Source organism: Berghia stephanieae, chromosome 1 (genome assembly GCF_034508935.2).
Source record: "Berghia stephanieae isolate SIO BIC M18660-M18661 chromosome 1, UCSD_Bste_1.3, whole genome shotgun sequence".
NCBI lineage: Eukaryota > Metazoa > Mollusca > Gastropoda > Nudibranchia > Aeolidiidae > Berghia > Berghia stephanieae.
Genome location: NC_088360.1, coordinates 11675942 through 11703890, shown reverse-complemented (window position 1 = coordinate 11703890; position 27949 = coordinate 11675942). Strand labels below are relative to the sequence as shown.

Genomic DNA, 27949 nt, shown 5'->3' with positions numbered 1-27949 from the left:
GCTGGCTGAGACTAGCTTGTGTACATGTGGATGCCCAGAGCAGACATCCTTAGAGAATGCCAGGATGGGCTCAGCTGCACTGACCATGACCTGAGAGTTTGCTCACCGGATGCTGTGGAGTGGGTTCGGTGTTGTTGCGACAAGCTATGATGATGATGACTTGCAAAATGAATAAGTCTTACACCTGCCAACATATAAGTATTATGACAAAGATTTGAATGTTAGGATGCTGATCTTTTTAACACCAAATTACTCGGAGTAAACAGCTTGAATTAATTCACGGCCAACTTCAGTTTGCCGCCTAAGCACCATGTAAACAAAAGGTTGGTTGGATGCGCATGACATTACTAAAGGTCAATTGCAGCATAGTTCGGGTCATTTATAAAATAAATCTGGGTCACGTTTCACGTCGAATGTTATTATTTACAAAGTTGCACCTTCCTGGACCGATCCATAAATAACTTTTACACGTTGATCCGATTCCCAATAGGATTCAGTAGTCTGATGTCACGCCGCCAGGCAACGGCGGCCATCTTGGTTCTAAACAAAGAAAATCATTACTTTTTATTCTTCATGCTGGCTAGAACTTTTCATTCCCTTTTCATATGCCTTTTGATCAGAATGTGTAAAAGTCAAAACATGATCAAATTTATGTGTTTTTTTTTTCCTCTGGAAGCGTTTTTATGCCAGCCGGAGAAATATTTCATACGGGCGTCCGCCATTGTTCCGATAGTTTAGAGCCAGTGTTACTGAGTTACCATTCGTCATTAGGAAGGAAGTGACGTTACGACTATTGAATCCTATTGAAATCGATATTTGTCGATAATCGACAAGAAGATGGCAGTTAGTGAAAGAGGCGTAGCGGTTTTATGTATATTTGCATTTACAGCTGGTGTAGCGGTAGGCTATAAATTGAAATCAACAAGAATCAAATATTTACAGTGGAAACGAGACCGTTTGATGAGAAAACTGAATGATACGACAAATAGGATTAAAATTGAGACTGCATAACCGAAAGTTTACTGTCGTTTCTAGCTGTCGGTTGAACTTCAAGGGCAAAAACGAAGAATATATTTTACGAGCACTTAGCAGAGTTCATATCCGGTATTCACTTTGTTGCTTTCATTTTAGCATTTTACTCTGTCATTGTGTACAAAATGGCTGGCCCTACTGTGGATAATGCAAGAGATAAAGCACTTGGCGACTACCGTAAAAAGCTTCTAGAGCACAAAGAGCTTGAGGCTCGTCTCAAAGAGAGTAAGTCTTTAAAATCTAATGTTGGATTGTACTCAATATTAATACAGCAATGTACTTTTTCCACTTCCATTTCCAACTGCTGATTGAGACTCCTCCTCCTCATCCTCACTCACACTCACACTACTCACTCACTCTGCCTCTCTTTAATCTTTAAATTCTTTATATAATTTTGCATCGTCGTCATCATCACCATCATCACATTCACTCCCAAAATAAATCACCACCATGTCATCCTCTGGGGCCTCCTCCTCCTCCTTCTTCTTCTTCTTCTTCTTCTTCTTCTTCTTCTTCTTCTTCTTCTTCTTCTTCTTCTTCTTCTTCTTCTTCTTCTTCTTCTTCTTCTTCTTCTTCTTCTTCTTCTTCTTCTTCTTTCCTCCCTCCTCCCCCATTGGAATTACTCTACACTACAACTACAGACTACAGGGCAATTCATGGTGACTGATGGGACATTCACACGAGAGTTTTTCATTACAATTCTGTATTGAATGAACCAATTTCTTTTAGGCTGGTTCTGTTTCTCTCGGGAAATAAACTTGACCTATATTTCTCTTATAATTAACACCGTGCTCTGAACGCTCGGGGAAATAAACTTGGAACTCTAATTCAAATTCTCAAATGCAAACTAATGCTGAACTCTATTTTCCCAAATTTACTCTGTAAAATAAGGTTAGACTCCACTAATCCAAATAGCCTTTGATTTGGTTGAGGTGGTGAGTTTTTTCTTCATCTTTATTATTGTTTGTTTATTTGTTTTGTTGTTGTTCAGAAAAGACAGAAGAGAGATTGCAAGTTGTCAGCTGTCCAATACATTTTGCTAAATTGGTTGGGGGTAGGACTACTCATAAAAATGGCTAGCTGAAAATGATTTCTATTTCTCAGAATGGTCGAAGAAATAAAGTTGATCTCTAATTCTCAAATTCTCGGCCAACTAATGCTGAACTTTATTTTCCTGAATATTCCTTCATCTTTATTAATTGTTTGTTTATTTGAAGACAGAGATTACAAGTTGTAAGCTGTCCAACACAAAAAGCATTTTTATTTTATGTTTTGTTTTCAGTTTTCATTTTAATTTCTTTTTCCGATCTTCAATTTTCTCTCGAACGGAAAATGGAAACTGTTAGGAGAAATAGAGTTTAAGTTTATTTCTCCGAGCATTCGGGGAAATATTCATTTCGTCTCCTTTATTTCACCAATACTCTTACTCTTATCCTATCCCATTCTACCCACTTCAACTTCAAGTTATTTTATTGTTTATTTCATGATTTTATAGATTTATTCCATGATACATAGAGTCGGCTATTTGGACCCATCCCAAGTATGTAGTCTCACAGTCAGAATTACTGGGTTCTGACAGTCACGGCGTTTATTACACACGAGTAGAAGTAGAAGTATGACTAATACTAGAAGGTAGTCTGGATTCCAGACCTGCCAACCCTTCTCATTCCAAAAGTGGAATCAGAACGCCTAAAAATAGGAATTTGAGAAAAAAAATAGGAATTTCACCCTTTCAATAAACACCCCCCCCTCTCTCTCTCTCTCTCTCTCTCTCTCTCTCTCTCTCTCTCTCTCTCTCTCTCTCTCTCTCTCTCTCTCTCTCTCTCTCTCTCTCTTCACTCTTTTTTATTCTTACCATTATCATCATTTTTTGGAAAATCGGAATTTTAGAGACAATGGCGGAATAGTACAAAAAGGAAGAGTGAAAATAGGAATGATTCCGCCAAAAGCGGAAGGGTTGGCAGGTATGGGATTCCAGCTTCTAGATAGGTGCCAATTAGCCATTGGAAATGTGAAAGCTTAGTTTGGGTAAAATTTTTAATAAAACAATTTCACTTAACCACTTGTGTGTGATGCAGACAAAATCATCCATGATATGCTGAATGAAATGTGGACGGATTTGCCGACTGTCTTTAGTCAATTTTCTTTCCAGTTGTTTACCACCTAAAATAACTTTTACAAGTGGACTGCTTTGACTGCTCAAACAAACGCTTGAAGCAAAATTTTGGCAAACTGAGTGGTTTTGAAGACGAAATTAGCCATTGAAATTTTATACAAGCCTGGAGGAAATTTCCTTTGAAAATTCACAACTTGATTAATTGAAAGGAATCAACTCTTTATAAATTTTTTCTTTCAATTTTTATGTTCAACGGCAGTTTTCTAACTGCTATTTTCCAAGTCTAATTAATTTTTTAAACTTGTCGAAAAAGTGAGTTTTTTGGCTTGCCAACATTTAATACACACAAATGCACTCCATAATGCTTGATTTGTTTTCCCAGCTGGTCATATGTAACAACATTTTTATTTCATAAAGTTCAAGTAGAGAGAGAGAGAGAGAGGGGGGAGGGGAGAGAGAGAAAGAATTTTCGTGGACTTAGAATGGGACTGGCGGAAAGAGTAAGGGTGGCCAAAGTCTGAATTGAATAAAACAGGAAAGTGGCGCTTTGTTTTTATTTGATGTCAAGACTGTCTCAAATTAGAGATTAGTCTTTTTTTTTTTTTACCATATATGCTGTACACAATGAAATTCTGTTTTATTTATTAATTTATTTTTGAAATTTTTTGGGCCAAACTTGTCTACAATTAGCCAAAATTTGCTTCGGGTTTGGTGATGATATTTTAAAGAGAAATTATTCCCTTTTACTTTTATTTTTACTTTTACCAAATTAGTTGGCATTCAGCATTTAAGCAGTCACCACTATACTATGATTGTTTAGGTAAACCTGTGTTCACAGCTCATGTTTTAATCAAACCATTTTCACTTGTTGCACGCCAATAGTTTATGGAGAGTCCTATGTTTTGTCTTACATTGAAATTTTGTATGGACTTGACCTCAGGATGCCAAAGTGCAAAACTTCTAGTTCTTCAAACAATCCCTACCATGAATATCAAATGTAAGACAGGAAACTAAAGCTAGAATTAAGAATCTGTTTCACTTCACAAGTACAGCAGTTGAAGTGAATCCATCATTAGTACACAAAAATAATTAAAGGATTACACAATTGGCGGACCAGTTATACAAAGTAAGGATAATTTTACTGTTGCATAGATTTGACTATTTGTGGTCAGAAAAAATCTGAGTGGACAACATCTCAATAAACTTACTTCCAGGTGAAATGGGGACACAATCATGGGAATAAGTATAGGATGCAGGGTTTAGGTCATGTATTAGAAGTGAGCTCTCATTAAGTTTTAATAAAATGACACAAAGGTGACTGCACCATGGCTGGAACTGTACCAGTCTCTTTGCTTGTGAGATGAATGCTCTTCCAACTGAACTATTGGACCCTTTAACTTTAAGTTATCTGAACTCTTGACTCATAGAGGTCAAGTGGTGCTATCTAATATCCTCATTGTCTGGAGAGGTTTCCCCAGTTTCTCAGACTGTGACAGGTCAGCCAATTTAAGTTTAAAGGCAAATGAGGAAATTGTTTTTCGTTAAAACAAAAAAAAAAAAAATCAAAAAAATCAACAAACTTTGCCTTTTGATTGGGTTGACTTGATATGGTTCGACGAGAATCTTGTGTTGTCTAAAGCTAAAAAGAAAACTTTTAATGACTGCCTTGACACCACAATCTTTTTTGGGATATTGCTGAAACTACTCAAATCAACATTCATTATATTCTACACACATCATACTCAAGACTGTTATGATAATTTTCATCTTATAACCTTATTCGTTTTCTATTTTTAAAATATTGAAAAACCCCAAAAAAATGAAAACAATAATTTTTATATAGTTTTTCTAGTAGTTAAAAGACTATCATAGACAGGAAGAATCCAATCCTATAACTATAACACCATTGCAAGTAATTGAGAAATTAAAGTTTTTAAAAATCATATTTCAGTAAGTCAGCATGACTTAAAGTTTTGTCCAATTAAAATGGGTGCCCACCAATTGAAATAAATCTTCATTTTGAGAATGATAAATTTTAGCCAGTTTCATTTTGTTCAGGTAACTGATCTCTGGGTGACTCCGACCTTTGCTATCTGTAAAGCAGCCTGATTGCTTAAGTTTGTTTGCCTTCATAAGAAGTTTTGGGAATTTTATTTGAGATGTATTTAAACAATAAAAGCCCTTATGTCGATTGTACACAAAAACACTGTCCTGAAACACTTTCTTAATATTAAGGAATTCTTCACATGTTTTTAACACTTGTACAGGATGTTTTTGTAGTAGTTCTCCATCAAGAATTAAAACATTTTCCCTGGGAAACCACTGAAATAGATTCCTAATATGATCAACGTATTGTCCTATGAGATATAATGTGTTATTCTTCAACCTCTCATTTATCCAGTGATTAAAAGATAAGTTAAATTTTCCCATTGTATGTGTGCTGATATCCTTTTCCCTAGCATACATAGACTGCACTCTGATTAAAGGGTCCCGCACTAAGATAATCATTTTCATGTTTGCATCAAATTTATAAATTCTCTTTATGGCTGTTTCACTGAGGATGTATGATGGTGTTTTTTCAATAGTGATTTGATCCACCCTTGATTCTGGCATTTGGTCTCTGTACCAATCATTTCCTTTATCATAGTTTATGGTAAAATAACTGATTTCATCATCAACAGCAACTACGTTGGGATGAAGTGACAAGAATGTCCGTAAGGCATGTGTACCACACTTTGAAAATCCTATGATTAGACACTTTGGAAACTGTTTTGATCTGTTTTTATGTTCAACCGCTGTTTTTGTTTCCAGAAGTGGTGTGATGTCTCTATGATATTGAGGCACAAACATGTCTTGATTATCATATTGACTGATTTGTGAAGTTTTGTGGTTTGAGAGAATGATAATTCCAATTACTGAAATGAAAAGAATTGTCTGAATATAATGGAATCTTCTTGTCAGCATCATTGATATTTCATATAGACAAGAATAAATATCCATTGTGATGATGAATACATACGGCCTATTGAAAAAAAATTCACTTGGTTTTCATTTCAAAATGGCAACATGTTGCGACTATAGGGAAAATTTCCTGTAATTATCACTGAACGCTTTCAACATCCAATATAATTTACACATAAGACATTTTACTTGCTTTTAAGTATGTCAATGATCAATGAAACCTAGTGTGTAGAGGGCAAGGTGTTAAGTCATAAAAGCTTGCTGGCTTTGTAGTGTATTATAAGGTGTGCTTCATTACCTCTATCAAATGTTACCTTTCTTTCATCATCTATGATTTGTTAATATCGCTAAAAGCATAATAGTTTTAATTATAGACAGTGACACTAACTTTTCTCTTTTCTTTTCTTTTTCATTTTATCTATTTTCATCTCATTTATTTTTCACAAGCAGTGTTAATAATTGCCTAATTTCTCATTGTTTTGACGTTTGTCTATTCTATTCTAATTAATTATCTGTTTCAGTGCGTGAAAACCTCAAGGAATTAACCAAACAGTATGACAAATCTGAAAATGACTTGAAGGCTTTACAAAGTGTGGGACAGGTTGGTTTTGTTTGCTCTTACCCTCACCCCCAGCAGAGAAGGAATGACATTCAAATTTATTGGATTTTTATTTTTATTTTTTAAAATTTCTATTTATTAAAAATTTATGTAATTTTTTTTATCATGATTGTAATTGATCTAAATGACATTTGATAGTTGATGGTTGAACAGATTGTTATATAATCAAATTTGTGTTTTTCTAAACACAACAAAACTCTTTAAAATGAAACCTAATGGCATTAGTGGATATCAGAGTAGCTATATTGGAAATGTTTTGTTCAAATAGAATCTTAAGTAGAGGTAGAGCAAACCATTTTAAAATTGAGTAATGAATAGTGTAATCTTAAACCGGAAAGTGGTTCCTAGTAAGAATATAGAAAAAACATTTGGGAAAATATGTGAATCAAAATGACAGAAATCAAGGCAGGATACAAGATGCAACTTATATTATGCTAGACACCTTGAACACCAAGTAGTTGACTTATGAAATGCATATTTTTACCCTAATCCCCTTCCCCCCACCCCCCTCATTTCAGATTGTCGGGGAGGTTTTAAAACAGCTCACAGAAGATAAATGTATGTATTATTGAATAGATTCGTCAGAGAAAGTTAAGAAACTCTCTCTCTCTCTCTCTCTCTCTCTCTCTCTCTCTCTCTCTCTCTCTCTCTCTCTCTCTCTCTCTCTCTCTCTCTCTCTCTCTCTCTCTCTCGCTCGCTCGCGCGGGTGGTTGGATGGGAGCATCACCCTTGAATCATATACCTATGATGTTCGCATGGGTGTACGATCTGATAGTGATGTCGTTTCTTCTTCTCTTTACTAGCCTATCCTGCTTCTTTGGTTTGTGATTGTATTTTTCATCATCATCATCATTGCCTTTTTCACCCTGGGTCAGGGTATAGGCCACAGACAAACAGTTTCCATCCTTCTCTATCCTGAGCCAACTTTTTTATCTCATTCCAGGTCTTACCACTTCTCTGTATATCAGCTTCTTTAATTCTTCTCCATGTTCCTCGTGGCCTTCCCCTTGATCTTCTGCCCTGAGGGTTCCAGTCCAATACTTTCTTTGTTATAGTTGAGTCATTCTTTCTAAGCGGGGATATTTGTTTTTTCTGTAAATCTTCTGCCTGTTTGTTCTTGGTTATTTATAATTTAGCTTATGATATCTTTAGGTTATGATTTTGATTTAAATTTGTACTATTTTTGTTAGATTGCTTGTTTTTTTGTTTCAGCGGTCTCTCATATAACCTCAATTGTGTTGGAACAAACAGACAAAAAAATCTCTCTCTCTCTCTCTCTCTCTCTCTCTCTCTCTCTTTCTTTCTCTCTCTCTCTCTTTCTCTCTCTCTCTCTCTTTCTCTCTCTCTCTTTCTCTCTCTCTCTCTCTCTCTCTCTCTCTCTCTCTTCTCGCTCTCTCTCCTCTCCTTCTCTCTCTCTCTCTCTTCTCTTTCTTTCTTTCTTTTTCTTTCTTTCTTTCTTTCTTTCTTTTTTTTTTTTTTTTTTTTTAAAATTTTTTTTACTATTGACCTGATTTTTCAGACTTCAAATCCCTGCTGTTATTTATTCATTCATAATCACAAATTAAAAAAAAAAAAAAAACCTTAATCTTAATAGCGGCCAGAGCGGTGAGGTGGTCATGTTTGATCTTTTACTTTCACCTTTTTAAAAAAAATATTAATTTGTGAATAATTCCAGTCATTGTCAAGGCCACCAATGGTCCTCGCTATGTGGTGGGATGTCGTCGACAGCTGGATAAATCAAAACTCAAGTCTGGTACAAGAGTGGCTCTAGACATGACAACTCTTACCATCATGAGGTTGGTATATGAATCTTTGCTGTGCTTTCTGTGGCACATTGTTAACAATGGAGTCATTCATCCAGAAATAGAGAGAAGTGATATAGTAGTAGTGTTGTATGGTTGGTAATTATTAGACCAAAGTGATCAGAAATTTTCCGCTGATTTTGCCGTGTCAAACATTTTCCTCTGATAAAAGCTCAGGTCAAGTGGTGGATCCCTAAAAAATCACCATCATGTCTTGTCATATTCTGACACATGAGATCAGTTGCATGAATTTTGGTGACACTTCCATTTTTATGGCGTCTGTCTAGACAAACTGGCGCCAGATGTCAAAATTGAGACACGGCAATTAATTGATGGCCGAAAAGGAAGGGGGGGGGGGGGGGGGTAAATGTCTAGATTTTATTTGTAAGTAGGTCAAGAGTGGTAGTACAGTTCTCTTCTTCTTCTAGGTTCCATGCCTGGTCCAGGCTTCGGATACTGCATGAATTATCTCTCTCCATTCCTCCCTGAGTAGTACAGTTATAGGTCCGTGTAAAGAGATAATTTTTATAACTTCCCCCTTATTAGAAAAAAAATCCCCATCAACTACTCTCTCTCTCTCTCTCTCTCTCTCTCTCTCTCTCTCTCTCTCTCTCTCTCTCTCTCTCTCTCTCTCTCTCTCTCTTTCTCTCTCTTCACTTTCCCACTCTTTCTGTTTCTCTCTTTCTCTTTTTGTTTCTCTCTTTCTGTCTTTCCCTTATCCATATATCTCTCTCAACCATTCTTCTATCAATCTTCATGTTAACTTCATAAACGCCATCTGGTTATAGAGAGATGATATTCATCTCTTACAATGATAAGATGTGCTCAACTTAGTTTACTCTTTTTTATCTTTGTTTTTACAATGTTTAACAATTTTAATTTATTAAAAATACTTGAGTCTTATTTGTAGATCCGTAACCACTTGGCGTAACAAAGATTATACAAGTGAAAACATACTTTCAAACATTTTGACCAAAAATTAATTTTAAATCTCTTGAATAGAAGGCATTTAAAAATAAATTGTTTTAAGGAAATGACAGTTACATAGAGTAAGTTACATCTCTACTATACTAGAAGTGGTAATATAATATAAGAAACTATGATATTTTATGTTATGATTTTGTTTGAGTTTGACTGAAGGACTGATATATTTTCCTCCTTTTTGACAAATTGCCATTATCATCACTGTAACTGTCAGTTAAAAGGATCAGAGAGTGTTGCTAACACTTAAGCGTTGCTAATGCATTTGCTGTTAGTTTTTATATTTTCATGATTTAAGTGAGGAAACACTTTCATTTTTTCATCATTGTCTCATCCTTTACAAAATAAATCTTTTCATATTTTAATGTGTGACCCATTGCTGGAACGCAATGGGGAGCAAACTCAAAAGTCCTGAAGAAGACATATCTTGGATATGTAAGACCTGCAATAGACTATGCCATATCGGCATGGGGAACGTGCTCACAGGCTCAATTTCAAAAGGTTGAAAAAGTCCAAAACCAATGCCTACGCGTGATCACTGGAGCAATGAAAACAACACCAATTCACAAGATGGAAACCCACACAGGAATAAAACCTCTCAAAGAACAACGAAATTTAAAAATAATGACACAATTCTCAAAGATAAAATTCATGGAATCCCAACCACTGCATCCAAGTACAATGGAAAAGAAAGAGAATCGACTCAAAAGGGAAAACTTCATCGCCTTGGGACAAAAACTAGAGAGCAAATATAAAGTGACACCAAAGGAAGATATTGCCCAAATCAATGTCCCAAATCTCAAACCACCACCGTGGAAAAAGAAACAAAAATCCATAACCATCAACAAGAAAAACATTCGAAGCAATAATGACAATGCTCAAACCCTAAAGATGATCGATAAAAAGTACCCAATGACCAACTGGATAAGAGTTTATACAGATGGCTCAGTTTCCGGCCCCCTCATGAATGGAGGTGCTGGTGCACTCATACACTGGACAGATAAAACAGAAACAAAAATATCTGTATCAGTGGGTTCAATGTGCACAAGTACTAAAACTGAAGAAAAAGCCATCCTCAATGCAACAAAAGAACTATCCAGAGATCACAGACTATACGGGAAAAATGTGGTTTACTTGACAGACTCTGATGATGCTCTCCGGTCTATTGAAAATTACCAGGACTCTGAAGCCGCACACACTGTGGAGGCCCTTGAGGGCTTATCTGATAAAACAGGAAAAATTGTGCTGCAGTGGATTCCAAGTCATGTAGGTATATATGGAAATGAAATTGCCGATCAACTGGCCAAAGAAGGAGCCCAAAAGGAACAACCGAAGTCGTCAATCACTTACCATCAGCAAAAGAAAATAATAAAGTTAAAAATAGACAAAGAAAGGAATGACACACACCTGGAACACAACAAGCAGGATCCAATCCATGCCATTCAGCGAAGTAGCCAAGTCACTCTATTCCGCCTCCGAACAGGACACAATAGACTAAGAGGACATATGTTTACAAAGCTAGGTATTGGAACAACCCCTTATTGCCCATGTGGAACCGACCATGAAACCACTTTACATGTGCTTATGGATTGCCCATTATACAACGTGCAACGTTCGAACCACTGGGTCACCCCTACAACACTCAACACAAAGCTCTATGGCGAGGCTGAGGACCTAAAGCGGACCACAGACTTCATAGCAGATATCGGACTGCAGCCATAGATGTCCATCAGAGGAACGAAGAAGAAGAAGAAGAAGAAGAAGGCATTTAAAAATAAATTGTTTTAAGGAAATGACAGTTACATAGAGTAAGTTACATCTCTACTATACTAGAAGCGGTAATATAATATAAGAAACTATGATATTTTATGTTATGATTTTGTTTGAGTTTGACTGAAGGACTGATATATTTTCCTCCTTTTTGACAAATTGCCATTATCATCACTGTAACTGTCAGTTAAAAGGATCAGAGAGTGTTGCTAACACTTAAGCGTTGCTAATGCATTTGCTGTTAGTTTTTATATTTTCATGATTTAAGTGAGGAAACACTTTCATTTTTTCATCATTGTCTCATCCTTTACAAAATAAATCTTTTCATATTTTAATGTGTGACCCATTGCTTCTATTGATGCTATGCGGTTAGGTAAAATACTCACAACTGGATATATAACATACCAATACACAAAACTGTATTATGTAATCTTGAACGTTAATCATTAAAAGGGCTATCTAAAAACAACACAGTGACGTCAATTTCATTCCTTTTACGTGATATTATGTCAGGCTGTATCTGATGACAGGAAGTGACTTGATAATTAGAATGATCAGAAATATGAAATATTCAGGTTTTTTTGCTCTAGAAAACTAATGAAGAAGTATTAGAGCAAGCTGAAACTAAAAGGTTATTAATTCGTACAATAAGTAAAAGACAAATGCAATTTTTAGGGCACCTAAATCGACATCAATGTATTGAACATCTTGCTCTCACAGGAAAGATAGAAGGTAAAAAGAGTAAAGGTAGACCAAGAAAAAGATATTTGAATAGTTTGAACAGCTGGGTGACAAAGAAAGAGAAGAGTAATATTAGTTTTCTGACATTATCTGATCAGAGAGATGAATGGCGTACCATGATCACCGATGTCTGGCACCATTTGTATTTATCTTTTAAATAAAACAAACTTAAGTCAAATCTAATGTTTAGTATTAGTTATACCGATTTGAGAATTTGGGTCACAATTGTATATTTTATTTTAAGTATAGGATTATTTTGACATGGAAACTTTCCATTGTTCTATAGGTACCTGCCAAGGGAGGTAGATCCATTGGTGTACAACATGTCAGTGGAGGATCCAGGTGATGTGTCGTTCAACCAGATTGGAGGTCTCGGAGAGCAGATCCGTGAACTCAGAGAGGTATACTGTTCTTTAGCATCTCTATAGCTCTATATTTTGTTCTCAAATTTATATTGAGGTATAGTTTTTGTTTGAAATAGACGGGAGGTATCCCACTGAGATGCAATACAGCAATGATAAGACAAGGAGTTAAGTTAAGATGCTTATGGAATTTAAAGAATGTCATAGTGCATTATTTTACTGGTGTTTCTTAAATTGTTATGAAGAAATATCTTATTTCCCAACTGGCATCCTTTCACTTTTTCTTGCTAAAACTAAAATTTTCTGTTGACACCATGAGATGAGTTTCTTTTACTGTTAAGTGAAGAGTGGCACAGTGGAATAGTCTTCGCTTTGTACACTAAAGGTGCTAAGTTGTGCAGGATGGCTGTGAGCCACTCACCCTAGCTTCTTTGTGGCGTGGCACTGTTGCAGATGTCCTGGATATTTGTCTTTCCTTTAGTATAGCCTAACGGCCAACTGAAGGGCTTCACCAGCCTAACAATCCAAGAGCTGTTTGAAAAGGCAAGAGACAGGGAGGAATGGAGAGAGATAATTCATGCAGTATCCGAAGCCTGGACCAGGCATGGAACCTAGAAGAAGAAGAAGAATGGCAAATTCTCCCTTGTTGATGGAAACGAAAAAGTTAAAATTTTTAAACAATAATAATTTTGTTGGAATAATTTGGCAATTCAAGAAAATCTTGCTTACCTAAATGATTTTAGTTGCATGTTTCGAAGATTGACTGATATAGGATTTGGTTTCATCTTCGTTTTTTTGCCCCATATTAAAATAATCTGGATGGGGTTATGTTTTAGATTTTGAATTTTGAATGTTTTGTAATACATATGATATTTTCTTTTACAGGTAATTGAACTACCATTGTTGAACCCTGAGTTGTTCCAACGAGTTGGCATCACACCCCCCAAGGGCTGCCTGCTGTATGGACCCCCAGGAACTGGAAAAACTTTGCTGGCTAGGGCTGTAGCCAGTCAGTTGGATTGTAATTTCCTCAAGGTAGGCGGCATTCAAATATTAAATAACAGCAGTTGATTGAAACAGGATTTCATGCGTTGATAGATTTGATCCACTGTTTAGTAGTTCTCTCTTCGAGTCAACAACCCATGGAGCTGGAATTAAATCGTGGAAGAGACAACTACTGTAGTCTGATCTGGATAGGATGTTTATCTGTTGCAAAGTACTTTCCTCAAGCCCCCTAGTTATAATCAGCCACCCAGTCAATGCTAGTCGTATGGTAGTGGAGGGGAGGGGGGGGGGGGGGTGTAATCTGTAAACTTTTGTTATTTTAACATTGATCCAAAATTGGAGGAATTGAGGTACTGATCTTCTGATCTTTATTAATCAGCCAATGCGACAGGGATGCCAAGTTTTCTGGTTGGATGGAGAATATCAATAACAAACTAGATGTGCTGGGCCTTTTTAAAACTTACAAAAGAAAAGTCCTCCAGACCCATTTACTGCTGGATGGACAGCAGGGTCTTAAAAATAAATCTCAGCCGCACCTGGGATTGATCTTGGTCCCTTTGCATGTGAAACGAGTGCTCTACCAACTGAGCTATCAGGACTCTCTAAAACTTACAATTATGTTCTATTGGCCTTTTGCCATTGTAAAATGGCCTCTCAGTTTGTAGATCTAAAAAAAAAATGTCTTCCAGTCTGCTAACTTTATGACTTTCTAGCCCAATTTCCCTGTACCATCCTCTAATCTGTGAGCCTCTGAGATGAAATGTTATATGAAATAAAAAAATAAGAATAGATAAACAACTAAACTAAACCCACTTTATCATTTTCCTATACAAGTTTTAAATGGCACTTTTTCTTTTAGTGACATTTACTAAAATGGGTTGCTGGAAGACTAGTGCCTTATAAGTTAGGGTCGCATGAATAGCTCAAGACTACAAGGCATGGTGGGTGGAAAACCAGTACGTTTTGGTTACACTTGAGAACCATACCTCTGTGAATTGTATAGGGTGCCTTTGAGCAAAAGAATCACACCCCCACTGCAAAGAAATCTGTGTCTGTTTATGTAAAATGTTAAGTCAATTATTTCGTCTTTTTAATTCAACTTTCTCTCCATTTCACATGTAGGTCGTATCAAGTGCTATTGTTGATAAATACATCGGGGAGAGTGCTCGTCTTATTCGAGAGATGTTTGCATTTGCAAGAGATCATGAACCGTGTATCATCTTTATGGATGAGATTGATGCCATTGGTAAGTCATACATGTTGTGATTTGCCTTTATATCTATTCTATTTTATATTGTATTCAAATTGCTGTCGTCACATTTTTTGACATATATCATGACGATTTAATTTCTTTGGTTTAAAATACCTCAGTATCTTCCCTGAAAACCAATTAATTGACTGATTAAAACACTAGATTTGTTTAAAATGATTAGAATCATTTTTTTTTAGTTTAAAATTTTTATTTATGAGCCAAGGTCAAAAGGTGCCAATTTTTTTTCTCAAAATAAAAGTGACATAATAGTCCATCCATGTTTCTATATGTGTAGCAAAAACCCTGTACAGCATGAATCAAAGGCCCTTTAGATAACTTTAAGGTCTAACGCAGCATAATATCGTCAACAATACCTATAGGTTGCTGGTGTCACCTGTGACCGGTGACACCAAAATGAGACAAAAAACACAATAACCAAATTATTTTTGTTGAGTATCAAACTTTATTTAGTAAGTTATAGACAAAAAGACACAATCAACAACAATCATAGTACAATAATAATACTAACTATTGGAGAAAATGTTGCTTTTTTGGTGTCATCGGTCACAAGCAACATGGAATGCAAATATATTATTTCATAAAAATGTTTGTGCATTAACAACAACAACAATATTGCATATGCTTATTACCAGCAATGTTCAGAAACTTTTGGAATAAAATGTTGGGAAATAATGTGACCAAAGCATATCTTATTTAGCGACATTGTGTCACTTGTGACATTAGACCGATGACACCATTACTTATGTCACAAGCAATACCAAATTGCAATTTCGACAATAAATCATTAATTTCAGTCAAACCAGTGTAATAACCACAGTTAAATATGGAATTTAATAATATTTCAGAAACCAAAGACTTCAAAAATAGAAATATACATGGAAATTAGAGCATCTGAATGTGACTTGTGACATAAGACCGGTGACACCATTTCTTATGTCACAAGCAACACCAAATCACACTTTCGTCCATAATACATCATTATTTTCAGTCAAAAAAGCACAATAACCTACTCTAAAATGAAATTCGATAATATTTTAAGAGACTAAATACTAGCAAATTGGAAATATGCTTAGATATTAGTAATACCATTGTTGCTATTACTTTGGTCAAAATCGGCTCTAGAACGCAATTTTGCCTCAATAAATCAAGAATAGCAACTGAACACATGTAATATAGCCTGTTAAAATGTAATTCAATGACATTTCAAGCTTTGAAGAACATGAAAACAGAAATACATTAGAAACTTCAAACTTAAGTGTCACCTGTGACATTTTAACCAATGACACCAATGGTCACAAAAAGTACCAGAAGTCAACCAAACACTAGATAAATATCAGCCATGGTAATGAATTCATGTAACCATACCGTAACATCCGTCCTACTGCTCAAATCTGCTAGTTTGTAGTAATTTAGTGTGTTAATAGTAAATCAAATCAAATTTCTTGACAACCCTTCTTTTATCTGGATTCGTCAAAAGCTTGAGTTTTGTCTTTTTCTTGATTGATACAACCCTGAAACATAAAAAATTAGAATTACAAGGAAATAATTAATTGTGTCAAAATCAGTCTTATGTGAGATGTCATAATATCATATTTGTAAATAGAATAACAGCTGAAAACATAATTTTTTGGTGGCACTTTGTAATATCCAATATCAAGTGTTGCTTGTGACAATGTAAAATAGCGATGACACCAAAGTTCAACTTACCTTTTCTGCCTGGAGCCACGCTGAAAAGGCAAATGAAAGTGCTGCACTTCAAAGACTGGTAAGAAGGGTGGATCAAAATTGCGAATCGCCATTTAACGAAACAAACTTCCACGTGTTCACACATGCCGTGTTGCTTGTGACAAATGACACCAAAACCAATAAACCTCAATATCGGCAAAACGGTATACATTTACTCCAAGATTTGAATTCAGATAGTAAATCTATCCTTTTTTCTCATAATAAAAGATTTTATAAACATTAAAAACGAGCTTTAAAGTTTCGTGTCGAGTCTTAGTATTGTGCTGTGTTTGATGACACCACAGGTCACAAGCAACACCAACTTTTTAAGAACTCTATATGAAACTTAATCAGATATGTAATATACTGCAATTGCGTTTAAAAGTAAATTTTGACTTCATACTATTAGTCAAATTTAAATCACGTGAGCTAAAACATCACATTTAATTTCTACATGATTTCTAAAAAGGTGATGCGTTGACCTCGTTTTAAGCACATGCCAAACAGCATTCAAATTTGACTTTCCAGTTGTTTATTTCATATTCTGTTGAACAGAGTATGTTGAGCTATCTAATTTTATCTCTTCTTCATATTATCAATTGATTACAAGCATTAACCCAATGAAAACAGCCCATAATTAAGTAAAAATCAAATTTTCTTAACACTGGTATCAGGCGGGCACCTTTTGACCTTGGCTCTTATATATTTTTGTTAACAGGTGGGAGAAGATTTTCAGAGGGTACCTCCGCTGACAGAGAAATCCAGAGAACACTAATGGAGGTAGGGCAAAATCAATAATGTGTTAAGCAAACAAGTTACTGTTTTGGCAAATAATTTCTGTCCATTTCAGCAGTATCAACCTTATTTTAAATACTTCGTGTTACAATACTTGACTTAATTTGATTGTTAACAATATTTGGAAATATGGAACTTTTAGATGAATACTTGTAAGAGTGTGTAATGCACTACCTCATAAAACAAACAAAATAATAAGAAATATATTTCTAAAATATCAGAGGCTGGGTCTCAAACAGTTCGTCATACAATGCGCATTCACTTCTTTTTTTTTTTTTTTCATGTTTTTGTATCTGTATTGACATTTGCCTTTGGATCAGAAGGTCCAGGGTTCAATTCCCACTCTGAGCGTTTCATAGTTGAGTCCTTGGAAAGGACTCTCAACTCACATTCCCTCATTGAACGCTGGCTGTTAACACTGTTGACCCTGCCAGAAAAATAAAATAAAATGAAATGTTGCCCAACAGGCATCATTTCTCAATCCTACATTTTACGTGTTGCGGCTGGCTAGGGACCCCTTGTAAAGCATTTTGAACACGTTTAGTGAATATTGCACTATATACATGCTCGTGTTAAAAACAAAATCTGCAATAATCTCCATAACTTAAAATTTATGGGCGGTATTGATTTATAATTATTTTGTTTTACTTATAGCAATATTCAACTCTCTATCCCATATGTGGTCCGATCACCGTCTGTCCTTCGGAAAGAAAATCAAGTTGTATACCTCTAGTGTCTGCTCTGTCTTCACACATGGTTGCGAGGCTTGCCGACTTACAGAGGGTGTAACCAAAACTGTGAATGGCTTCAACAGCCGATGCCTTACCATCATTACGGGAGAGGACTACAGAGAGACCGCAAAATGTCCCAAATTCAACCTGGTAACTACAGTGATGAGACGCAGGCTCCGCTTTGCAGTGCATATCTTACGCATGGACGCAGACCGCCTCCTGCGTTGAACTTTTATTACCTACTTGAAGATCTCGTAAACTAGACCAGCAGGCACTCTACTACATGGGCTGGATTCTATGCCCATTGACAAAATTGTGGGTCTAGCCAGCAACAGATGTGCTTGGTTCCGATATGTGAATTCCCTGTGACCGTGACACTTTTATGCTGATGTAGCATAGCACCTTATAGGTGCCGTACTAATGTGCAATGCAACTCATACATACATTTTGTTATACTATTTTCTTCCAGTTGTTGAATCAGATGGATGGTTTTGATGCACTGGGTCAAGTTAAAATGATCATGGCTACAAACAGGCCCGACACACTTGACCCTGCCTTGCTTAGACCTGGTCGTCTTGATAGGAAAATTGGTGAGATTCTCATGAATTGACTTCGTTTTGTTAAAATAATTCTTGCATGAAACAATAATTGTTAATCAATTATTGATCTGAATAACTGGTCATGTAGCTGATCTTTTTTTTCTATTTTCTTTTCTTCCTTCCTTTCTTTTTATAAAGAAAAATTATTATTATTATTATTATTATTATTATTATTATTATTATTATTATTATTATTATTATTATTATTATTATTATTATTATTATTATTATTATTATTTTTGATTTTACTGAGTCATTTTGAAGTGGACCTCCTAGTGCATACAGATTATTATGCTAACAAGCTTTTTATTTCATAAAACTTTGAAAAGCTATTCTTGCATGCAGTGGCAAAAGAGTTTTAAGAAAAATGTCCTTTTTTTTTTTCTTTCAGAAATTTCTTTACCAAACGAGCAAGCCAGATTAGAAATTTTAAAAATTCACGCCAATCCCATTGCAAAACATGGAGAGATAGGTAGGTAACAAATGGTGTGTCAGGACAAATATTGTATGTGACACTAGTTCGAGGTTTGATATTGAATTGAAAATCAAATGATTTCGACAATGGGTTTTTTCTTCTTCTGTATTTAAGAATAATCTTGTCATTGATATATAATTTTTTTTTGTGTGATAAACAAGGAACAAACCAGAATATAAAAGCTATCTGAAGAGGGAATGGCATGAGTATTAAAGAGACAGTGGAACATGCAGATATTGAAAGAGAATGAGAGGAATAGGAGAAAAGTAAACCATACTGCAAAGTGCCTCTTTTCCTCATTTTATATCTTTTTAAAATTTTTTAAATATAGGGAAATATCGAACCATATTTAATTTTTACACTGGAAGTCATTTGCTAAATTATTATTTTGTTCTAGCGCTCCTCAAATATCAATCACTTGAGGTGGATGTAGCAAGTCAAGCGTAAGACTGAATTCTGAAAGTTATGAGTCACATCTATTCAAATGGTCTCATTCAGTCAGGAATTAACAATTGCTTCAATGATACAAACGTTAAGACATGTTTAGACCTGTAAATTCTCAGTCAACTAACTGAAATCAGTCACTTTGTCAAATTCAAATATTTTTAAAAAAGGGAAGAAAGAATTGAATAAAGAAAGAATTCATGAATCGTAGTCGAACGGCTGTAACGTTAATTAGCTCATGGGCCGTTTATATTAACGATGGATATATTGCCAAGGCTCAGCGACACTTTTTAGAATTGCAGTGTCTGAACACACCCCAGTGTATTTTCACACAGCCTTCGTGAAATTATTTTTTCACTTTCCAAACATGTCGTAGCCAATTTTAACTGAGCCGCCGAGCGATAAATTTCACTGTTTCGTCTAAGCCAAAATTGACCACATTTACTTGAAGGACAGGAAAAGTATGAAAAGAAAAATTCGAACACCGGAAGTTCGTTATGTAGACACCTTCAAATCGAAAGTTAAATTATTGCTACAAGCACATCTCGATTGCCTCATGTTGTGAACAAACTGGTTGACCGTTTCTAAGTTTCTTCACTGATTGGGTACCTAATTATAAGGAACAATGGTCAGTAGCCTAATTAATTCCCGCGCAAATTAGTTTTCTGCCATTGCTTTGAACTTGCTGTTTACCTTTCATTTTGATTCTTTGGATTTTACCGCTACGACGAATTACGAAGAGTTTCAGTCAATTTTTATAGAGCTCATTTACAGGTCTACATGTTTATCTTTTGACCTTGAAGCACATATATGACCCACGATTTAAATCTAGTATTATGTCAGAGTAAAATACAGATGAAAAAGTGAATTTAAATTTAAGATGATCTGAAAGATGAAGTTTTGTTTTGTTTTATTATTTTATTTTTGCTGTTTTTTTTCTTTCTAAAAAAAAAACAATGGAGCTTTTATTAGTGCAATATCCACAAAAAGCTCTTTACAAGTCCCCAACCAACAGCATCACTTAAAATTTAGGGCCAGACATGTTAGGCGATATAACACATTTTTTTTCGACAGAGACAACAGCCAGGTACTCATTTTACATCTGAGTAAAGTTGGAGAATGTATTCAAAAGTCTTTTCCAAGGACTCAATTATGCGCTGCTCAGAGTGGGACTCAAACTCAATTCCTTCTGATCCGAAGGCGAGTGTTATACCACTAGACAACATAGCTGCATGAGTAAATAGAATAAGTCTCATACTTTTGGTCATAAAGTCATAAATTCAATTTTCAGCATCTAAATCACCCTGACATAATACCGATTTGAAGTGATGGGTCACGTTTAATCTAAAATTTCAGTACTGAGGGTTGAAATGTGTCATCAGCAAGATTGTCACCATCATTTTTTTTTTCTCCCTTTTCACAATAATCGTTTTATAAATACAAAACAATATTTTTGTTTATGATCAAAATTTCCTTCAATTGATGAATTTTTTTCAGATTGGGAGGGTGTGGTCAAACTGTCAGAAGATTTCAATGGAGCAGATCTTAGGAATGTTTGTACTGAAGCAGGTTAGAGTTACTCTTGTTTTAACAATTGTTTTCTCCCATCTTTTTTTGGACTCATTACCTCTGGCATTTTTCAAGTGTTCAAACGTAATCCATAGCTTATTATGATTGATGTAGTTTTTATTCTGGGTGGGGTTCCTACCTCCCATAGTGGGCAGGGAGGTACATACTGTGTCTTCTATACCCTTATATCTGTTTTCCAAAATGTTTTCTGCCTTTGTCTTGGAATGAGATTACTTGGTTTTTTCCTGGCCCTGGTCGGAGTCCTGGCTGGGAGGGAAACAGTCAAATGCATAGTTATTGTTTTGGGAGATGATATTTTTTTCCTTGTAAATCATCTCTCTGTTATGTATTATTATTTTTATTTTGAATGTATAATGTAAGCATTTGAGTGTGTTCCTCTTTGTTGGATTTTTGTGCTTGTGTCTGGATGAGACTTATAGGTGATCTAAAACTAAGTACACTGGTGGTATGCTCCCCTATGTCTTACTTTTTCTTGGGTGCTTTAATTGCAATTCTAGAACTTTTTACTGTCCCATTTTCTTCCTTTTTACTGGCGCTGATATAACCTAAATGTGTTGCAAGCGCCGTAAAACCCTTAAAAACAAAAACAAAACATATTTTTTTTTAATATGGAAATTCATAATCCATTATGACGGATATAATTCTTATTGGTTTTAAGTCAGTTACAAATACCAGGCTATTCTTCCTATAATTTGGGAAAGAATAAAAAATGTTTCAATTTTTCATTGTTTCTCACATTCTTTTACGACCCCTTGCACTTGTACCGTGTTGTTGGCTTCATTATAATATGAAAATTATGCCCTTCTGCCATGACATCATAAGATATTGTTGCCTCAGCATTACACGAATGAATATAGATAATTCATCAAACAAGATGTCTGATGTCAACAGGAATCACCTATGTTGTCCAAGTGAGCAAATTGGGGGTTACGGGTGGTTGGATGGGAGCATCACCCTTGAATCATATACCTATGATGTTCGCATGGGTGTACGATCCGATAGTGATGTCGTTTCTTCTTCTCTTTACTAGCCTATCCTGCTTCTTTGGTTTGTGATTGTATTTTTGACAGGGGATATTTTTTTCCCTGTAAATCCTCTGCCTGTTTGTTCTTGGTTATTTATAATTTAGCTTATGATATCTTTAGGTTATGATTTTGATTGACATTTGTACTATTTTTGTTAGATTGCTTGTTTTTTTGTTTCAGCGGTCTCTCATATAACCTCAATTGTGTTGGAAGAGACCTAAAGCAACAACAAACAAATTGGGGGTTAATAATCTTGCCCAAGGAAAAAAATGAAAGTGCTTGAATGGGGCTTGAACCCAGGACCTTCCAGGTCACAGTGCAGCAGTGCCTCTGACTCTAATACGTGTCTGGACCTAATTTGTCTTTTTTTTTTTTGAGTCCAGGACTACTTCTTCACATCTGCTACAATACAGGCCTGTAAATCTTCCGTCTATTGTCGGATTTCCGACAGTACGATTTTGCTCTATAAGTGCTTTTTAAACAAAAATATTAGTAAAAATAAAATTCGTAACGTCAAAGAACAGAACCAATATATAAGAACATAAAAGACTTTTATTTCGTTCCAGGAAAAAATCTGATTTTATTCCGTTTCAAATGCCGACTTCAAATTTTTAATATATTTGTCGCATCAAAGACAAAACAAAATGTCTATCAGTTAGCTATAATATATTCATGCCACCAACACACTCCACTAGACGTGGATGTATTCACTGCCTGGCTACTGTGCCACTGCCAACGAGAGAGGGTTGCGAAGCACATTATCTAAGTCCCGAAGTTCGCGCGAGTCATTGAACACACACCTAGTCAGTAAATAACGCACGCACACAAGTGTGTCAAACCGGACCGGAAGGTTTCTCTCTATTTTGCTACCGACACACATGCATTTCTCCGGTTCTCATATTTTTTTCTCTATATTTTATTGGTTCAGTCCGGTTGTGAGACTGAGACGGGAAAAAAAATAATGCGAAATAATTATTTTTCTTCGAAATATATATCCTTCTTCGAAAGCTCTCACACGACAGCACCACCTCCTCTTCTTCTTCTTTTATAAGAATTAATCCAAATAAACGAAAGAATCAGCGTAAACATTTAACACAAATAAACAGGAGCGAAGATACGCAGCTTCCTGTGTCAAGCACGAGATACATATCCTTCAAAAGGGTAGGAATTGTTCTCTTCCTTTTCATTTTACAACTCTCAGACCAGGGCCCTCAAATAATTGGGATTTTTTTTTTTGGTACCATAAAATAAGGACCTCATTATAAATAAGTTGGGGAAAGTGACATGTTTTGACTAGTCAATTGACGTGTCATGTCTGTGTTGTGTAATTAATCCATATTTTTGTCCTGTTGTGTCTAGTTTCGCGTGTTCAAAAAGTTCTGACAATTTTTTCACCAACCATTTACAGGCCTGACAATAGATATTGCAAGTTTTTGTACAAATTGAATTAACATTTTGAGAATTGAGTGAAGATTTATACACAAATCTAAAAAATCCTTTTTGTTTGTTTGTTTAGTTGTGGGTAATTGAATGAAATGTTTGAACATAGCATGGTTATATAATACTTGTTATTTCTAATAAAAATTAGTGAAGATTGGCTAGTTTTGTGACTTGTTGTTGATTTATATATTTAAAATCTTTGTATCTTTTCCAGGTATGTTTGCAATCAGAGCTGAAAGAGACTATGTTATTGAAGAGGATTTTATGAAGGCTGTAAGGAAAGTGTCCGATAACAAGAAGTTGGAGAGTAAACTGGATTACAAGCCAATCTAATCATTGCACTGTCGTATTCATTGAGTGGATCGTCATGATTGCCTGAGGGATGAAAGGGGATTGTTATTTTACTTGTTTACTTTTACAGTTACTCTTACGTTTTGTATTCGTTCTGAATGAATATTTATTTTCCAATGAAATGATTTTTTTTTTTTAATAAATGGTCTGTATTCAATCTCACTTTCAATGTTGCTGAGCTTTTATAATTTCAGAAAGAAAAAAAGAATTTCTTTGGCAAGAGAGGGTCTTGGTGTTGCCTCTATCACTTTAATTCTGTTGTCCCCTTCAATGTGATCGTCCTTTATTGAGACATCATTCTGGGTGGGGTTCCTGGCTTCCCATAGTGGGCAGGGAGGCCCTGTGTCTTCTATTCCCTTATAGCTTTTTTCCAATTTGCTTTCTGTATTTGTCTTGGAATTAGATTACTTGGTTTTGTCCTGGTGCTTGGCTGGGAGGGAAACAATCAAATGCATACTACTAGTTATTGTTTTGGGAGATGACAATTTTTCCCTTGTAAATCATGTCTATGTTATGTATAATTATATTTGTTATTTTGAATGCACAATGTAATCATTTGAGTGTATTCCTCTTGTGCTTGTGTCCAGATGAGACATTGGTGATCTCAAACTTAAGTATATTGATGGTATACTCTTAAAATCTACATCTATTCCCTATTTGCTCCCTGTTCCCCTGTCTTATTTTTTCTTGGGTGCTATCCCATTTTCTTCCTTTTACTGGCGCTGATATAACCTGAATGTGTTGCAAGCGTTGTAAAACCCTTAAAAACAAACAAAAAACGTGAGACAAGTCCCCAAAATGCTCAGTGATGGGAACTTTAGGGGACTGCCAAAATAAAAACTCCATGACAGGTGTTGGCGATTCGTGTGAGACTTCATGGACTGTTGATAAGAGACTCGGCTTTTGTTTACAGTGGTTCAAATCCTGTTATAGGTGATACAAAGTTGATTGGTTGTAAAAGGCACTTTAATCAAAATTTTCTTACAATACTCAGGTGTAAAATGATTTTCTTGTTGGTAACAGCATGGTATAGGCTTGGAACTACCTGCAAGTTTTGAGTTTGAGCACATTTGCTTTATCATAACAACACGACAGAAATATCACATGAAGCTTTAGCATTTTATGTAATGCAATGCTTTTGCTGGAGGAATATGTTAACTAACCGGAAATATTTATATACCTAAGCGCATTTTCAATATCGCACATGCCATGGGTAGCTTCAGGAGAGAAACCGGTCTTTAGTCTGTGGCAGCAACCGTCGAGTGAGCGATACATTTAACCCCATCCATCACAAAAAGGTACATAACCCTAAAGATGCTGCAAGGGAGGTAATCATGTAAATTGATCCTCTCCAGGGTTTCATTTGAGTTGAGTCCCATGATTGCTGGTTTCCTTTATTATACTTTTTAAAAAAATCAAAATGATGACAACAATGCTAACCCAGGAAGAAAAATAACAGGACGCCAAAGGCAAACAAACTACTGAGACATTTTTGATACTCTTTCCACCCGTCAAGCCTGGACAACTAGACACACACTTCTGGCAGTGTTGAAATAAGAAAAAGGTTTTCAAGGAAACTTATGATATTGAACAAATATTTGACTCAGCAGAGAATCACAGCTGGGATCCAGACATTGGTTAAAGAAGATTAATGAAGTTTGTGACATTGTCAAGTCTGGTGTCTAAGAAAAGGAAGATTGTAGTTTATACAAAAAGACAGTCTAGATAGACTTTAATAGTTCTTCAGTGCTTGTAACTGTTGGGTCAAAGTCAAAGGTTCCTAATAAAGAGGGAAGTAGATATAAGTACAGGTAGTTTCAACAGCCATCTATCTATCCCTGTGCCCGGCCTTCAGCCATACAAAATATTTGCAATGGCAAATGATCCTCATTAAAAGAGATTTCCTAAGATGGTTCCTTAAGTTAAATACAATCATGAAGAAAGATGATTACGTTTAAAAAAATATAATCACTCACAGAAGACCCCCATTTCAACTAGAATCTGAGTGAAACCAAACACCCTCACTCATATACAAGGAAAGAAAGCCACAGAGCATGCGACAGCAGATAAGACCCTACAGGTAACCCCAACCTACTCCCCACGTTTCATTCAGGACAAAAATAGATGGCTAATAATTAGTAACCACTAAAAACGGCTTTAAATGGGCTTGGACAGGAGACAAGAAAGCCTTTTGTTTGCCCTTTTCTGCATTCTGTCTTCTTAACTCACTCAATCCTAGAGTTTTTTTTAGATACTTTTCAAAATTGGAAAAAAAATTATTAAAAATTTACATGTGCATTGATAGTTTTGTTCAACTACCATTAACAAGTAAAAGCTAAAAACATTAGCTTTTATACTACGCCTATAATTTGTCTCATAAAAATGTAATAAATAGGTAAGGGGTAAAGGTAACCTGGGTAAACTACGGGTATAGTCGGTGTTAGGGTTGAGTGAGTTAAACAAATCAAATGAAACAAAATACAACCATATAGATTCGAAAGTCAGTTTAATGATATGAGGGTTTAAATAACATGATGTGTAAAAATAAAAATGAAAAATGATGTAAAACTGCATAGTGGAAATGTATAATGATCATTATTGGTTTTATTAAGTACAGTGTAAAGAGTAATGGTTGACACACGGGAGCATGAAGACTACCATTACAATAGTGTAGGCAACGAATAATTTATTTTGCAGTATTATACAGATTGAAATATTTATAATTTGACGACATGGTAATTGACGACATGGTAATAACAATATAGTGTTGATAAAATAAAAACTGTTACATTGCAATAAATGACTGTAATAATATCTGAAAAGTGAAAAGGAGGTAAAACAATTACGCCCTATAAATTAACAACAACGTCTTTCTTGACAGAAAAGCTTTGCACATACCTCAATTTAAAAAAACAATAAAAGTTAATTTACTATTCAAATGTGTACGTTTGAGAAAAATAATAACGACAAAAAAGGCACAGCCAGGCTAAAGTGACTTTAGATCCAGAATTTCCATAAAACGTTTGAATTATTTTCTTTTCCAATAGTTTGAAATCCTTAGACCAGAATATTTACTCTTAAAATATTTTTTTTAAAAAACATAACAAAATGTTTACATAGAAATATCAGTTATGCGTTCTAAACAAAATTTAGAAATTCTTTCCTAATTTGATATACTTTTACAGTCTAGGAAAGAACAAACGTTTGCAAAAACACAAATTCAAATATTCTTCTGGTTTTGTCATATAAAATAGATCACAGTCAATATGTATTAATTATCTTTAAAATCTAAAATATTTACTTTGCCAAATTTACAACATATTAACAACAATTTGTTCAGTTAAAAAGACACACATGGAGTCTTAGCAAAGCCTATTTATGATGAATTTCAAGAACTGAAAAAATATGCCCTTTTCAGTCTTCTTACTTTCCAGTCGAAACAAAAGTTGGAAAGAAGGAGTCGTAATGTATTCATTTTTCAAACTTAAATTTAGAACTTTAAATTGCAACACTTATAGGGCATATCCTAGTCATATGTTTGACATCTCAATTACTAATGAACGTGAAAGCTGATATTAAAATGCAAAATACGAAGTGAATTTCTTGAAAACAAACAAAGGTATTGTCTATAAATATAGTTTTTGACATTCATAATCAAGAAGATTTGCATTTTCATTTTTACCGTCCTACATGTTCACTAAAACAGGTGCCTATCTAAAAAATGTTTGCAATTAAAATTTTAATCTTCTAACTTTAACAATGGGATACGAATTTCAGGCCAAAAATTTTACAACACTAACCACATAAAAATGGTTTTCAATAAATATTTAAATAAAACATGTCGAGCTGCTTGTGCCAGATTTTGGAATCCAATAAAATGAAAGAGTCTTTAGCATTCTGATACCTCACTTGGTTGTTGTAAAACTCGAGGATAGAGCTGAAGAAAGAATAAATAAATTTTTTTTTAAATTAGAAAACAAAACAACGCCCCCCCCCCCAAAAAAAAAAATAAATAAATAAAAAAATTATTAGGCCAGTCCATGCAGCATTGTCAAATGCCGTTGCTTATGTTTCCCATGAAGAAATATAAATAATCCATCTAACATCTAAAG

General features: G+C 35.1%; 2 protein-coding genes across 14 annotated transcripts in view; one reads left to right on the top strand and one right to left on the bottom strand.

Annotated features, from left to right (window-relative positions):
• The first annotated feature begins 811 nt into the window (after positions 1-811).
• Positions 812-23999, top strand: LOC144967965 (26S proteasome regulatory subunit 10B). The gene is made up of 12 exons (XM_078905794.1): positions 812-1257; positions 6631-6710; positions 7247-7286; positions 8404-8524; positions 12309-12423; positions 13270-13419; positions 14512-14635; positions 17106-17167; positions 18383-18503; positions 18904-18984; positions 20929-21000; positions 23701-23999. Exons 1-12 carry the CDS (start codon positions 1158-1160, stop codon positions 23817-23819), a joined length of 1185 nt encoding a protein of 394 aa, XP_078761920.1. The 5' UTR covers positions 812-1157; the 3' UTR covers positions 23820-23999.
• Positions 24000-26326: 2327 nt separating this feature from the next.
• Positions 26327-27949, bottom strand: part of LOC144967910 (apoptosis-stimulating of p53 protein 1-like) — a 119559-nt gene continuing 117936 nt past the window's right edge. For all 13 annotated transcript variants that reach the window (XM_078905685.1, XM_078905694.1, XM_078905675.1 and 10 more), the window contains one exon: positions 26327-27774. In XM_078905685.1, coding sequence (XP_078761811.1) covers positions 27727-27774 — 48 coding nt within the window. In that variant the 3' untranslated portion in view covers positions 26327-27726. The remainder of the gene's footprint in view (positions 27775-27949) is intronic.